The following is a 15,623-nucleotide window of genomic DNA, read 5'->3' on the forward strand; positions in this document are numbered from 1 at the left end:
TTCTGTCCAACTCGCCCATTAATCTTGCCGTTACCCCTTCCACAGTTAATTGTGCTGGTGGAACAGCAGATATCTGGCTAGCTACACCATCAAAGTCCTCATCAAGGGACTCTTTTCTAATATGTACTGCTGCAAGACTGTCCCACATTTCTTTGGCAGTTTTCTTATTCCTTATATAGACTACTTGCTGGTCGCTGACTGCCAAATTAATTATTGCCCTGGCTTTTGCATCTCCTTTTGACCAAGCATTAGTTACAGGGTCAGGAGGGTCATCAGTTACATAGGTCCACACTTCCCGAGAGGTCAAAAGTGCCTCCACCCGAAACGACCATAAACTGTAGTTCTCATCTGTCAGCTATGGGAAGGTCAGAGCTTTCTCAGCTTCTGGAACCCGGTCAACCATTCTGGAACTTTTCCAGACCCACAGTACCACACCAACAGGAGAAGGAGTTTTCAAACCTTTCTCAAAGTCCAAAAATGTGCAGTCATCCACTCAGCAGCTGGGCCCATAACCAAAGATGTTGGCTATTTGCAGACTAGTTGCGCTGCAGAGAGCTTGCCTCACACTGCAGGGCCTGAGACACGCAACTCTCCTGAGGGGGAAGCGGCAGGCTGACTGCCTTCAAGCTCTGCACATCTTTTTTGAGCAGCAGGGGGCTTGAGTCTGCCCACCGCCTCAGCTGCCCTACAGCTGTGGGGGAGGCTGCGGAGAGGCTCCATGCAGTAAAAATAAATAAATAATTATTTATACCCCGCCCATGTGGCTGAGTTTCCCCAGCCACTCTGGGTGGCTCCCAATCAAGTGTTAAAAACAATAAAGCATTAAATATTAAAAACTTCCCTAAACAGGGCTGCCTTCAGACGTCTTCTAAAGATAAGATAGCTGCTTATTTCCTTCACATCTGATGGAAGGGTGTTCCACAGGGCGGGTGCTGCTACTGAGAAGGCCCTCTGTCTGGTTCCCTGTAACCTCACTTCTCGCAATGAAGGAACTGCCAGAAGGCCCTTGGCACTGGATCTTGGCTCACCCCGCCCCCATGGCAGCTTGCCCTGCACCCATGGGTGGCTTGCTCTGCCCTGGCTGCAGGCTGCGCCTGCCACCCCGGGCACCTGAGAGGCTAACTACACTGCTGCCTCTGCCCAGTCCCTGTAGGTAGAACATGCTGCAACTCAGGCATGTGTTTTATTTAGTTAGTTCATAAAATCTAAGTACTGCTTGTTTATATAGAAAAACTTCAAAACGGTTTGCTAAAAAATATTTCTAAAAATAAAATTATCCTCCCAAAATTACACCATAATTTAAAACATATAAACTGGTGCCTTTAGGCACTGTGGCTCCAGATCCCTGGAGTCATCTTCTCCTTGAATGGAAGCATGCGTCAACATTTCTATATATTTAGATGTTGGCTGAAAACTTTTATCCTCCAATTAGTCTGCTCAGGTTCTGCAATGTTGGATTCGTGTTTTTAATACTGTTTTATCATTTGCACAAGGTTTAAAAGTTTTTGGGGGGTTTTTTTTGTATGGTACTAAGGTATTCTTTGAATGTAGAGCAGTTCATATATTTTGGAATAAATTATTAAAGTGTATATATTTTGTCAGCATTACTTGTGAAGTGAAAGCTGTGAGTTTTCCTCACCCTTTCTTGTTTTCTCCTCTTCCACACCACCTTTACAAACAATACATAGACAGAAGATGTGGTGGCTTGTTGCCATCGCTTGCTTAATACAAGCAACTGGAGGCTCAGAAGAATTGAGTAGGAGGAGAAGAGATGCAAATCCTGAGGTTCACATGAATGTCGTAAGCTACATAATCTTTTTATAAATGTTATCACAGATGCAGGCCTGAGATAGGCCTGGAATGCAGATCTAAGGGAGCCGAAAAGCAGCACTTGTTCTTTCTCTCTTCCTTCCCCCAGTCTAGAACAGGGATAGCCAACAAGGTGCCTCAAGCTGCTGTTGTGGCGCTCCAGTTCCCATGAGCCTCAGCCTGCATGGCCAAAGGTCAGGGCCTAATGGGAGTTCTAGCCCAACAACATCCACAGGGCACGGTGTTGGAAATCCCAGATCTAGAACATCAAAAGCATAACTATTGATTAATGGGGTGGGGATATGCAATTAGGAGCAATGACAAACAATCCATTGGGGAATGCGAAACTTTTCCTTGAAGTGATACTGAGGAGCCTGGGAAACACGAAGCAATGCTGCTTCCAGTTTCCCTCCTACTGTCATGAACTCTTGGCAGAGTGGCTCAAAGCGGGGAGGAAGAACTGGACAAGAGAGTGGGGAGGGGGTTGATCTTTGGGAGTAGCCCAGTGGCCTGAGAGGTGCAGATCCTTCAAGTGTCCCTATTTTTCAGATACAGATAGGTAGCCGTGTTGGTCTGCCATAGTCAAAACAAAATAAAAAAATTCCTTCCAGTAGCACCTTAAAGACCAACTAAGTTAGTTCTAGGTATGAGCTTTTGTGTGCATGCACACTTCTTCCGATACCAGGTATCTTCAGGTATCTGAAGAAGTGTGCATGCACATGAAAGCTCATACCTAGAACTAACTTAGTTGGTCTTTAAGGTGCTACTGGAAGGATTTTTTTTATTTTGTTTTGCCTATTTTTCAGAAACAGTCCCGGATTTACAGAACCTGTCCCAATTTTTGAATTGATCCCAGAATGCCTCACTTTTACTTAGGACATTCCTGTTTCCATTGGAGAAATGTTGGAGGGTATGGAATAAGGTGTCCCTATTTCCATCAGAGAAACATTGGAGGGTATGGAGGTGCTGAGCTGGATGCGGGAGAAGGGCTGAGTGGGTAGTCATGAGAACGCCCTGCTTCAGCGCTGTCAGTGCCCAAGAAGAGCTGCCTGACTTGGCTTCCTGCTACTGAAGCACTTCTCCCTTCTGGGGACGTGCCTGAGTCTTAATCAGACAGGATGTGATGTGGCTGAAGCAGTGTGAGCGGACACAGCCCACTTACTTACCCAGTTCCATAGCTCAGGGTGGCGGCTGCAGATATGCCTATGTCGATTCCTAGGGCGGCTTCTGTCAATCCAGGATGTCCCAGCTAAATTGGGACACTTGAGGGGTATGGAGTAGGTCTACCAGGATTCACCCAAGGTGGTCTCCTCTCTGGCAGACAGATTAAAACATTATGAATTAAAACATCTCAGCAATTTATTTTATTTGTTTTTCAGAGTGAGCTGATCTGTTACAAAGGATACCCCAGTGAAGAGTATGAAGTCTTAACAGATGATGGCTATTATTTGACAATAAACAGAATACCTTTTGGAAGAAAAAATCTTACAGTCAGAGGTATCTGGTATATATTTATATTTTAACAAATCCTAAGTCTATGAAAGTGGTATAAGAAAAGCCTTAATCACTAAACCAGTGCTGTGTTTTGGAAATACTAAAGCTTTACTTAAGCTATCAAAGCCTCAGTCAAGCCCAGAAGCGACTGGTCCCAGAAGGCCATTGCATGACCCCTAGAGCCCCACGAAAGCATTCAGAATCACAGGTGGGCTGAAACTGAAGGGTCGGAAGGGCAGGAAAACCAGCTCCACTCCTCGTGTCAAAAGCCGATTTAGGGGGGCGCCACAGGTTCGCCCGCAGTGGGTGCCAAGCCAAAAGGGTGCTTCGGGAGTGCTGCAGCTATGATGAACAACAGAAGGTGAGAGGTGGGAGGCACCACTGAAATTTAAAAGTCCAAAATCTGCCACTGCAACTGTCCTATGTTGAGCAGGAAGGCCTGAAGGGGGCTTATAAGTGCTTTCAGCTGAATGCAGTTCCAAGCCTCTCTGTAAGTGAGAAGCAGCCCGCTTGGTCAGAATCACATGGAAGCATCCCCATAGAAGCACATGGAAAGGTATTGAGCAGAGCATGCTTTCAAGGTCGCTTCAAACCTTCCAGGAAAGTCAGTGGTGGGGGTGCGCATCCCTAGTGCATGTGGGGGCTTTGGGAGCAGGGCTGTTGGCTGCACACACGCCTGTTTCAGTGTTCACATGTTCTTTTGAATGCTTGAATAGGGCTTTGCTAAGAAGCCTCTTCTACAGTCAAGGCTCCGATTCATGTGCCTAGCAAAGTTATTGACATAATGGACTGAAATATAAATGATGGTTTCCGAACATGAGAGATATTTCTTAAAATCATCTTTGTTATCATGGCGCGGAAATTCTCATCTGCTTTGTTTTAAAATTTTCTTTTATAAACTAGGTCCCAAGCCTGTTGTGTTACTGCAACATGGAATACTTGGAGAAGCTAGCTTCTGGGTCGAAAACATGGCCAACAACAGCTTCGGATTCATATTAGCAGACGCCGGCTATGATGTTTGGATGGGGAACAGCAGAGGAACGAGCTGGTCTCAGAGACACCAGAATCTGTCAACTGACCAAGATGAATTTTGGGATTTCAGGTAGTTTGGATAGAAAAAAGTAACAATATCATAGCAATTGACAGTATTATCTTGCACATTAACTATTAAATTATGAAGATAATAAATATTCATGAAATTTGCAAACACCTATTATTCACTCAGATTATTCACATTACAAAAGCAAGCATGGCTCATCTACCTGAGTAATGTCAACAGTGATTGGCAGTGCCTCTCCAGGGCTGATGTCAGAGATCACACTAGGAACCTTATCCATGTAAATAATGGACTCCTACTATTGCACTACAGGCCCCATGCCATCAGTTATTCAGATATACACAAACTGATGATAAACATTCCATGAACTTTCAGATTATGCACCTATCATCTTCTCTAAAGAGATGCTGGTAGGTAGGCTACATACCAGAGGTAATGCTCAATGTGTGAGAAGAATTTTGTGTGTGTTGGGGTAGTGGTGGCTATTAACCAGTGCAATGATATAATTTTGCTGAAACAATTAAGATATTCCCTGCCTTTTTGAAAGACTTTTTGACCACAAAGTCATGGAACTCTTCTCTCTTCTCACCCCTATCAGCAGCATCTACATGTTAGGCATGGGCTTTAGCGGGAGAGATCTGCACAGCATAAACTTATATCCAGCAAAATCAGAGTGCTGTTGTTGATCATAATAGTTAGTCCTCGTTAGGGATGGAAGGATCTGTCTGTAGAAGTCTACAAGCTGGAGGTTTTTCACATCCTACAGATCTATGTGTGATTTTCTATGTCTGATGCCTGTTAGAAGTAAAACGTGGATCCCAAGACCCTCAAAATAAATTCTGAACAAAATTGGTGAAGCAGCAAAGAGTCTATTGAGTACAATGCGTTCATGCAAGAGCAGGTGTCCAAAGTAGGAACAGCCCAAATTGGCAAGGCACAATCTTATATTCTTTATACCCAAAGCACAGGTTTCCTCCCTTGTTTCCCCACTGGCAGGGTACATGCAGGGTTTACAGCCTATCATGACTACCTAATTAAAATACTAAAATCCCCGCCTTTGTTGACATCTCCCATTACTCTAGTTCCAACGACTGCTACTCCTGTTTACCTTTCTCCTTATTTGGTCCATGTTTCTTATGGTTTTACACATTGACTCAAGCAATAAATCCACATCCCAACCACTAGTGGGTGTAACCGAGTCCCATATTAGTTGAAACGTACAGATAAATCGTATAACGGCTGCAAACAGCCCTATCTATAAGCCTCCTAACCACAAGCTGTTCTAAAAATACATGTAAGCAAGTTTCTGCTGTCTGCGATCATCTAACCGTTGCAGCCTTGTGGCCTTTTGAAAAGGCAACATTTTTATTCCTCACAATGCCCCTTTCCCCTGATTCATATGTGAGGGCACCATTGTGGCTGGGTGAACCTGCTACTCCTAGTTAGGGATGGAAGGATCTGTCGGTTTTGGTTCTCTCAGTTTGTCATTTTTTCCCAAACTTAAATTTGGTTCTCCACATATCTGCAACAATTTGAAAAATTTCTTTTTAACAAGTTTTCAGGAAAATTCTTCTGTGCTTTAGTGCAGATTTCTCTTGATATATTTTGGTGTGCACATTTTATCATGTCATTTTCACTCATTTTTATTCACAGTTTTGCATAATATGTGTATTTTTGCAAACTTTTGATTGGTTGGAGGATGGCATCACAACATATGGATAAATATGAATTTTGAAAGACGGCCGTGTTTCAGTTGTCATATTGTCTTAGAAAGTGCGAATTTGAAAAATTCAGGTTTCAATGCAATCTGAATCAAACCCCTTCCCCTTCCCTCATCATACCCTTAATTTCCATAGGGTTACACTGAGCAGGACAGTAACTAAAAGCTATAGATCTCTACGCATGTTGGATTTCCACATACGTACTGTGACCTGCACGATTCCAGAATGTGTGGAAAGAAGTAGAAGTCTACATACTGAACATCTTCACATCCTACAGCCTGCTTTTATGTGTGATGGTTCTTCATGAGATTCATGTGTGAAGTGAAAAAACGGGGTGTGGGTGTGATGTTTAGTGATGTTCTGTTGCTGGAAGCCATCGCTGCAAAATTAAAGTGGAGAATAGGGATGGTGGCACCATCACCTGGTTCTGCACCCACATTTCAAGCAAAACCTTCCAGAAGGCAACTCTGGGTGAACATCTAGGAGTTCAGATGAAGAGGTGTCACTAATTTTGCCATAACATTTAAACCTTTTCTTCAGTTTCCATGAAATGGCCATCTATGATCTTCCAGCAATGATCAACTTCATTCTGAAGAAAACTGGGCAGAAGCAACTGTATTACATAGGCTACTCTCAAGGCGCTACCGTTGGTATGCTAAAGTGGACCGGTCCATTTTTGTCTCTTTCTCTTGTTCTCTCTCTTTCAAAAAAAAAAATGTCCTATGTTCTGCCCTTCTGGATCCTGGAGCCAGCTGTAAGGATTCAAGTCTTGCCCCCAGCACTGGCAATGATTTTGTGAATCTGTCAGCACTGTTTTGCCTGCATTCCCTTCATGCTCTCGCTTGACTCACCTATAGGTTACATTGGACTCTCGAGGGAATATCGGGTGGATATGGTTTCTAGTAGACCAGGGATCAGAAATAACCACCCCCCAGGCTAGATGCATCCCAGATCCAGTTTTCAATTGGCCTTCCGGGTCCCCCCGCCCTGCAACCATCAGCTATTCAGTGGGAATGAAAATAACCTGTTATGTTACAGAATAAAACCTTACAATAAGTCCCACAGTTATCGTGACAACTCTGACCCTGCTGCTCACAGAGCTATGGTCCAGACCTTCCCAGTGTGAAGTCCATTTTAGGGCTTTACAGTAACAAGGCAAACAGAGCTCAGTGCTTGTCCCATATAACTTAGATTATATTACAGTTGCTGTGTAGTGATACCTTTTTAAAAATGCCTATATGACCTGAAGTCTAGAATAGGTATCAGCAGGGCTCTTTTCTCAGCCAGAATTTACCAGAACTCAGTTCCAGCACCTCTCAGGTGGGCGCCATTGCCATTGTAAGAGAACTCATGGTGAGTTCTGACACTTTCTGACACCTTTCCCCCCAGAAAAATAACACTGGATATAAGGATGTTGTTATGTAGTTTTGGGTAGTTCCAGGGGCAGAGTTCATTGTAAATCTGTTCATTCACCTAATGAGTATATCTGTAAAAGAGAAACTTTTAAAGAATCACCTACATTACTTTACTGGCAACTGGCTTCAACCTAAAGTGAAGAGGGGTGAGGGTTGGGTTTTTCCACTCTTCACTGCCCCTCAGTTTCCTAACAGCAGCTCCAGTGTCCATATAAGGCAGATATAGGGAACCCATGGCCTTCTAGATGCTGTTGGACTCCAACTCCCATCAGCTCCAGCCAGGAATGATGGGAGTTGTGTTGCAGCAACATCAGGGGGACCACATGTTCTCCTCTGCTATAGGGCCAGGGAGCAGAGGTGGATCTCATTTCAGTGGTGCCCTGTGAAATGCCAAAATTCAATGCCTTTAATTATAGTAGCAGAGCCCCCAAGGATCTGCACCTAGTGTGACCAAGCCTGTTGTGCTACCCTAAGTCTGCCTCTGCAGGGAGTACCCTTTAAACTGGTGAATGAATTTCTTAACATGGTTATCAGCAGCTCCAAACGCCCACTGTGTTTTTCTCGTTCGCCCTCCTCTCCCTTTCAGGTTTCATCGCATTTTCAGTCATACCAGAACTGTCTCAGAAAGTCAACATGTTTTTTGCCCTGGCTCCTGTGATTTCTCTTCAGCATGCAACAAGCCCTATGTTGAAAATAAGCCCCATGTTTCCTGAATATTCATCCAAGGTACCCGTCAATCACTATTTTATGACTGCGGAAATCAAGAATTTGCAAATGGAAACTCAACCCCCCTTTCAAAATTTGCTCATCTCCAAATTATGGTTCTCTGGCCAAGTAATATGTACAAAAAAATGCATAAACCAGGGTAAAATATTCATATACAGTAAATAGTGAAAATAACATACAAAATGCATTATAATAGGGAAAATTGCTCTGCAAAAAGTATGTGTGCTCAGCAACATTGCATACAAAAATGTGCATTGCTCAGAAATTTTCATGCAGACTTTTTTGTTGTTGTTTTTAATCACAAACTTGATGTGGGAATTATGCAGAACTGAACTTAAGCATGGGAGAATGAGAGACGGAGAAAAATGAAGTAGATGAGCCTATCCACACCCACTGGCAGAGGAAGGGGGGGCGTGGGGAGAGTGCACCAGCCCAGGCACCATCAAGGAGGGAGCTACAATCGTGGCCACCCCCGGACACATGCCACGCACCCTCCACCATGCCAGGGCCTACGCCCCCGTGAGCAATGTGTCAAGCCTACTGGACACGCACCATGCCCCTGCGGGCGGTGCATCACCCCCCCGGGCTCACGCCATGCCCCCACAAGTGACGTGCCATTCCCCTGGAATGCGCGCCAGCCACTCCCCCACCTACTCTCTATCCCTGGTGCCGGAGCATGCAGCTTTGTCACTGTCCACACCCCCAACCTTCCTGCATTGAACTGGAAGGTCTGAAGGGGACTTGGTAGATTTGGTTGGAAGGGGACTAAGTAGATTTGGTTGGACAGGCGTACAACCCTCCTTGTAACTGGATCTGGGTGTTATCAGCGAATGTGGGAAGGTTGGAGATGGAGCAGATGCAGCTGGCACATGCAGGCACACTGAGGGCACATGGTCACCACATGGTTTCCTCACCCTGGTCTCCGATTTAAACCTTTTAGGAGGTGCAGCCAGGGAGATGGAAATCCCTAGAGGCGTGTAGCTTATTTTGCCACTTTATGAAAGCTTCATTATATGTAAGCTCTTTATATCTTTACAGAGCATGCTTGCCAGAGGAGAATTTGTTTTGTCTCGCAAGCCTGTGAGAGACTTTATGCAGAAATTTTGCCGCGCTTCTTTTATGCAGAAATTATGTGTGCGCCTCATGTTCACTATTTCGGGTGGATTCAATGCAACAAATCTAAATATGGTATGTAGATGTGTGAAGAAGGCATAGTAGTTGATTATTGGTTTAGCTATATGTTCTACTTTTCACAAGCTTTCGTTTTTGAGGCAAAGAGCTTCCAAAGGGAGCAAAAATTCCATGGCTAATTGAAATCTTGCTTAGAGTCAGATGAAAATGCTTTACACGCTGGAAAAGTCCTGTTGAACAGAAATAATAATAATAATAATAATAATAATAATAATAATAATAATAATTTATTACTTATACCCTGCCCAACTGGCTGGGCCTCCCCAGCCACTCTGGGTGGCTTCCAACAGGATATTAAAAACACAATAAAACATCAAACATTAAAAACTTCCCTAAACAAGGCTGACCAGCAGTCTTCTAAAAGTCAGATAGTTTTTTATTTCCTTGACATCTGATGGGAGGGCGTTCCACAGGGCGGGCGCCACTACCGAGAAGGCCCTCTGCCTGGTTCCCTGCAATTACTCTTCTTGCAGTGAGGGAACCGCCAGAATGCCCTCAGTGCTGGATCTCAATGTCCAGGCAGAACGATTGTGGTGGAGACGTTCTTTCAGGTATACTGGCCTGAGGCCATTTAGAGATTTAAAGATCAGCACCAACACTTTGAATTGTGCTTGGAAACATAAGAGGACTTACTCCTGAGTACATATGCCTAAAATTGCACCATTACACCACAATCCTATGCAGGCCTACTCAGAACCAAGTCTCACTGACTTCAATGGAACTTACTTTCTGGAAAACGTGTCTAGCATTGCAGCCTTCGTGGGTTGGCATGTTTGCATATGTCCAGATTGCACATGATATGATTTCAGATCAGAATGTGTTTTCAATGAAACAAATCTGTGCACATTTTTTGTTCTTCCCCTTCTTCTTCTTCTTCTTCTTCTTCTTCTTCTTCGAAATAATGTTTATTAAATTTTCCATTTTAAACCAATTAAAACCACATTAAAACATTCCAAATTACAATTAATCATAAAAAGCCACATACAAATGCTGAATTATCTATCTTTTTGAGTGTCTTCCCATGCTCTGAAGTTCGCGGAGTGCTGATCAACCAATGTCGCATTGCATTTCATAATTCTTCAGTGAACCACTCCAATGTTAATCCTTCTGTCTTTTATTTATTTTTATTCCTTCAGCCACTGGTCTGTTCAACTTTTGCTTTTATAAATCTGTGTGGAATCTTCCTTGTTGAAATCCATATTATATTTCTGCTCTCAAGGGCCATAATATTCCAAGTTTCAAACAAAGAGACACCAGCAGCCCTTGGTAACTCTCCTGGGTTCCCCTCTGCGCGTTCGCAGCATCTCTTTGCAAGCTGATATTTCTGCCAGATCTTAACAACTCAGTCCAGGATTTTTCCCACTGAAGGTAGCTGCCAAGTCCACACTCAGGCCCCATGTAAACAAATCAAAGCGGCTACCAAATGCTTTTCCAAACCAGCTGTTTTTTAAGTAGTAGCCTTTCTGGGGGAGGTTTTACCAAATATAACTGGGAATACAGATATCAAGAAATAGAACATTAAAGGCTTACCTCCCCCTGGGACTATATAATTACCGGTAATCCATATGTTGATTCAACAAGCTGGTCAGACTTAGCAAAGTTACTTTCAGTTCTCTGTGGCCGCTTGCAGATTTTAAACTGCGTCACACCACTCTGCCATAAATCTCAGGCAAACACCCAAAGTTCTTTGGCGTCTCTCCAGCTGTTAATGAAATGTTGCTTCTACGCTGATACAATAAATCAAACCGGGGCGTCCTTTCATCCTCCTCTTAATTAACTCATAGTCCAGATTCCACACCATCCTTTTCATTTGTTAGGTTTAAAGTCTACTCACATATCCCAAGCAGCGTCTTAAGTTGTAGCAAAAGTCTTTCTCCAGATCTAATCCTTCTCAGTGGCTGGTTAAATTTGCAAGTTATTTTCTCTCTGCTAGTTCAAAGTAAGCCTGCTAAATAAGTCCGAATTTTATCTTTAAAAATAAGCAGGGGCCCTCTGCTCATGATGACGACATTAGGAGAGTTACCTAGGCATGTGTGTTTTCCACTGAATGCCCTCTGCCCCCACAATCCCTCGGGATGGGTGTCAGATATTGGGCAACTGCGGCTGAATCTGCCTCCTCTACAACCCTGGAGGAGTTTTGGGGAGGCTAATTACTCCCATATTCCCTCCCTTATCTGCACAAAAAGGCTCTGATGGGAAAAAACACACAGCTGTCAGCCAGTCATTTCTACTACACTTCAAACGTTTTCTGAAATCACTGGTGTTTGCCCAAATTCCTCATTCTCACTGAAACTGCATAGCTTCCTGCTCCAGTCCTTTTCTCACTGCAATGTATCCCCTCTATTCCCCACTACCACCACAAGGTGGTGCTATCTCAGTCTTGGAAACCTGAGAGAGGCAGATGTGGAGCAGCTCGGGTGACCATTGCTAAACATGAAAGGTGAGCAAATGGGATCCCAGAGAGATTAGAGTTCCTGGGTTTACAGCTCAGGGTTTGTCTAGACTGGAAACAAACCATGAACTTGTGTTTGCATGACAAGCTAAGCCAAACCATGGCTTAGCTCACAGCAGGGCAAGAGCAGGAGGACCCTGAGAGGAATACAGCAAAACTCCTTTCCAGGAATCTTCACACTTGGAACTAAGTCAAGGTTTTTAGCTTAGCATTTCGTGTAAACCAATCCCCTAAGTACTATGCAAACACAAAATATCATACAACAAGAAATTCAGATATAATCAAAGGAGTAGCAGTATGACTGGGCTTTTAAAATACTTTAAGTCAGGGCCTTTTTTCAGCTGGAACTCACCGGCACCTCTTAGGTGGGCACTGTTGCCATTCTAAGAGAAAGAGGGAGGCGACCTCTTTTTCTAGAAAAAATGGCACTGCTTTTAATACTTTCAAAAGCACAGCACTGGGGTTGGACATTACCTTGACAAGCAGCCACTGACTGATCTGTCTTCTGTGATTTTTTTCTCGACGCCTTTCAAAGCCAGCATTGCATCTTGCAGAAGCCAATTCCCAGCTGAGCTATGCACTGGGTGGCAAAGATCGTTTGTTTTGTCTGTCCTGGATCTGCCAACCAAAAGCTTCACTGGGTGGCTTCAGGTTATTGAAATGCAAGAGGGTGAAACCCCAAACCCTCTCCCTCTGCACCATGCATAATTGTATGCCAAGGGTCAGCAAATGTTTTCAGCAGGGGGCCGGTCCACTGCCCCTCAGACCTTGTGGGGGGCCGGACTATATATATATATATATATATATATATATATATATTTGCTTTCGTAGATTTTCACGGGTACAGGAATGCAGGTTTTGGTGTCCTCGGGTGTCTTCCCGTGTAAAAGTTGGGGTGTCTAGGCTCTGTTCCAGTAACAAGAAGCCGAAAGCACCAGCCTGAAGATGACGAGTGAGACCTCGTTGAAACGTCACCTAGACACCCCAACTTTTACACGGGAAGACACCCGAGGACACCAAAACCTGCATATATATATATATATATATATATATATATATATATATATATATATTGGGGGGGGGGGAATGAACGAATTCCTATGCCCACAAATAACCCAGAGATGCATTTTAAATAAAAGCACACATTCAACTCACGTAAAAACACCAGGCAAGCCCCACATATAACCCAGAGGTGCATTTTAAATAAAAGGGCACATTCTACTCATGTAAAAACATGCTGATTCCCGGGCTATCTGCAGGCCGGATTTAGAAGGCGATAGGGCTGGATCCGGCCCCTGGGCCTTAGTTTGCCTACCCATGTTGTATGCTATCCTACTCACCTTATTCCTAGACTAGTTACAGGTGTAGTTTCCTTTGCCTGTTCCTCAGATTATTATTTTAAAAAATAAATTTAAAAAATGTGTTTGCTTTTCAAATCAAATGTTCCTCACAGAGCCGTGCAGATGTGTATGCAGCTCATTTTCCAGATGCAACATCATCTAAAAACCTTCTACACTGGAAACAGGTAGAGTTGTGCACTTTTAAGCAGATGTGGTGGTCAAGAGGGTTCTATGGTTCTATGGTCTGTCAAAAATTGCAAACTCATATTGACTGCATTTGTGTGTTCAGACCCAGAAACCTCCCCCCTAAATAAATTCACACTGGCCTCAAATTTTGGTTTTGGTTTTTGGCAGAATTAAGGCCACAACTTTATTGATTACAGAAAGTTAATGGTTGCATAGGTTCTGGTTCAACTAGCTCCCTGCCATGCAGGTATAATAATAATAATAATAATAATAATAATAATAATAATAATAATAATTTATTATTTATACCCCGCCCATCTGGCTGGGTTTCCCCAGCCACTCTGGGAGGCTTCCAACTGAATATTAAAAATGGTACAGCATCAGACATTCAAACTTCCCTAAAGAGGGCTGCTTTCAGTTGTCTTTTAAAAGTAAAATAGTTGTTTAGCACTATTAGCACTGACCCAGGGTTCCAGCATAGGTCAGCCAAGGGTGAACACCTGGATAAGCGGAAAGCTTTCAACAAGCTATCTCCGCCACCCAAATGTCCCGCTGGAATCAGGCACAGGCACAACCCCCTCTCAGGGGCTGACCAAACCATTGAGTCCCTGGATTCCTTTAATGGAATACCCTTACATAGGGATGGCGAGAGCGTTCTCCCATCCCTATCACTTGAACCAGAGCCTATCCGCAACCTTACAAATTGTGATGATTTGCTAAGTGGCAGGCGAAACCCAAATGGCAACAGCCAATCAGCCAAGTGGGAAAAACTCCTGCCGTGCCCCTATCCCAATGACAGACGACACACAACAGGATAGCAAGGTCAAGAACAAAGCCCTAAAAGTAGGGAGAGGTGGACTGGTGTTCCGAATGAACGCGCCAAAAGGGGAAGCTTGCATGGGTATAAATAGGTCCCTTGAACCGTTTGGACTGCGTCCCATTGGCCAGATTGCACCCAGCTACGAGGGACCTACCAATAGGGTGTTGTGGCTGACCAATCATACCTACCCACAACACAGGGAGTCGATTGTCCAGGTCTCACTGCAATACATGCCCTCTTTAAGGGAGGACCCGATATAACACTTAACTGTTAGAGCTTCCACCAAAGAATACTGGAATTGTTAGTGTGTGTAACATTCCCTGGGAAGCCCTTAACCACAATTAAACCATTTTAAGTTGGTACTATTGTTCTGCTTCAAGCTGTCTGCTGATAATACCAGCAGTGGCAGAGTTTTCACAATGTTCAGTAATATGTATAATGCATTATCTAATTCTATGGCTCTCCTATTATTTTGATAGATAAGAGATTCAGGGTTATTCAGGTATTTTGACTATGGGAACAAGAATGAGGCAAGATATAACCAGGTAAGAGAGAACAATTTTTAGGTGAAAAAATAAGTTTCTTCACTAATTTATATGTATTCCATTTTTCCTCCATGGAGCTCATACGTGGTTCTCCTCCTCCCTGTTATGTTTCTCATAACAACCCTCAAATGGGTTGTGTCCAACTTAGATCTATTCAGCGTAGACCCATTGAAATGGATGGACTTGAGTTAGCCATGTATAGCTTCAATAGGTTTACTCAGATTAGGACTAGCTTGTCTACAACTCTCCATGTAAGCAGAAGCAGAATGTCTCTGATTACATAGTTACTATGGAGAGACCACAGCAGCCGGTGATCATTACAGTTTGTGGGGATAACCAGTTGGCCATTGTGGGGTCAAGAATCCTAGACTAAATGAATGTGATGTGGGAGACAAGTTCTTAAGCCCTTAAAGAAGAGTGCAAACTCAGTATCACTTACCATAGACTAGAAATTAATTACGCCACATTCCACAATATGTTCTTTTTAAAAAACAAAACAAAACAATTTTTAATTAATTTTCATTTATAACAATCCAATACAAGCCACATTAATACAATACCAAATTATAATACAATTAAAAAAGCCAATTATCCAATACCAAATTAAACAATCCATGCTCTAGATTTCAGGGAATGATATTCTTATTTCGTTCAGCTCCAATACTCTTAGTTAGTCCAAATGCGACAGTTCCGATCCTGAGTCCTATTTTTATTTTTAATATAAGCAGGGGTGATGCAGATGCCTGGCTTGGAAACAAACTCTGCAGTAAGAGAGGCCCCCAGAGGAAGTGGCCTTACAGTGATTCAGACCGCTGGTCCATCTAGCTCAGAGTTGTGTCACACCAAGGCAGCAGCTCTCCATGATTT

The 15,623-nt window shown here is 43.4% G+C and overlaps 1 protein-coding gene across 1 annotated transcript in view; it reads left to right on the plus strand.

The window, feature by feature from the left end:
* Positions 1–1,673: 1,673 nt before the first annotated feature.
* The window catches only part of LOC309342765 (uncharacterized protein), a 72,865-nt gene continuing 58,915 nt past the window's right edge, over positions 1,674–15,623 (plus strand). Inside the window, exons 1-8 of the mRNA XM_081863592.1 lie at positions 1,674–1,800; positions 3,189–3,306; positions 4,207–4,405; positions 6,622–6,731; positions 8,083–8,222; positions 9,261–9,410; positions 13,319–13,390; positions 14,691–14,756. Coding sequence (XP_081719718.1) covers positions 1,696–1,800; positions 3,189–3,306; positions 4,207–4,405; positions 6,622–6,731; positions 8,083–8,222; positions 9,261–9,410; positions 13,319–13,390; positions 14,691–14,756 — 960 coding nt within the window. The 5' untranslated portion in view covers positions 1,674–1,695. The remainder of the gene's footprint in view (positions 1,801–3,188; positions 3,307–4,206; positions 4,406–6,621; positions 6,732–8,082; positions 8,223–9,260; positions 9,411–13,318; positions 13,391–14,690; positions 14,757–15,623) is intronic.

This window comes from Podarcis erhardii (assembly GCF_964252035.2).
Source record: "Podarcis erhardii genome assembly, chromosome: 5".
Taxonomy (NCBI): domain Eukaryota; kingdom Metazoa; phylum Chordata; class Lepidosauria; order Squamata; family Lacertidae; genus Podarcis; species Podarcis erhardii.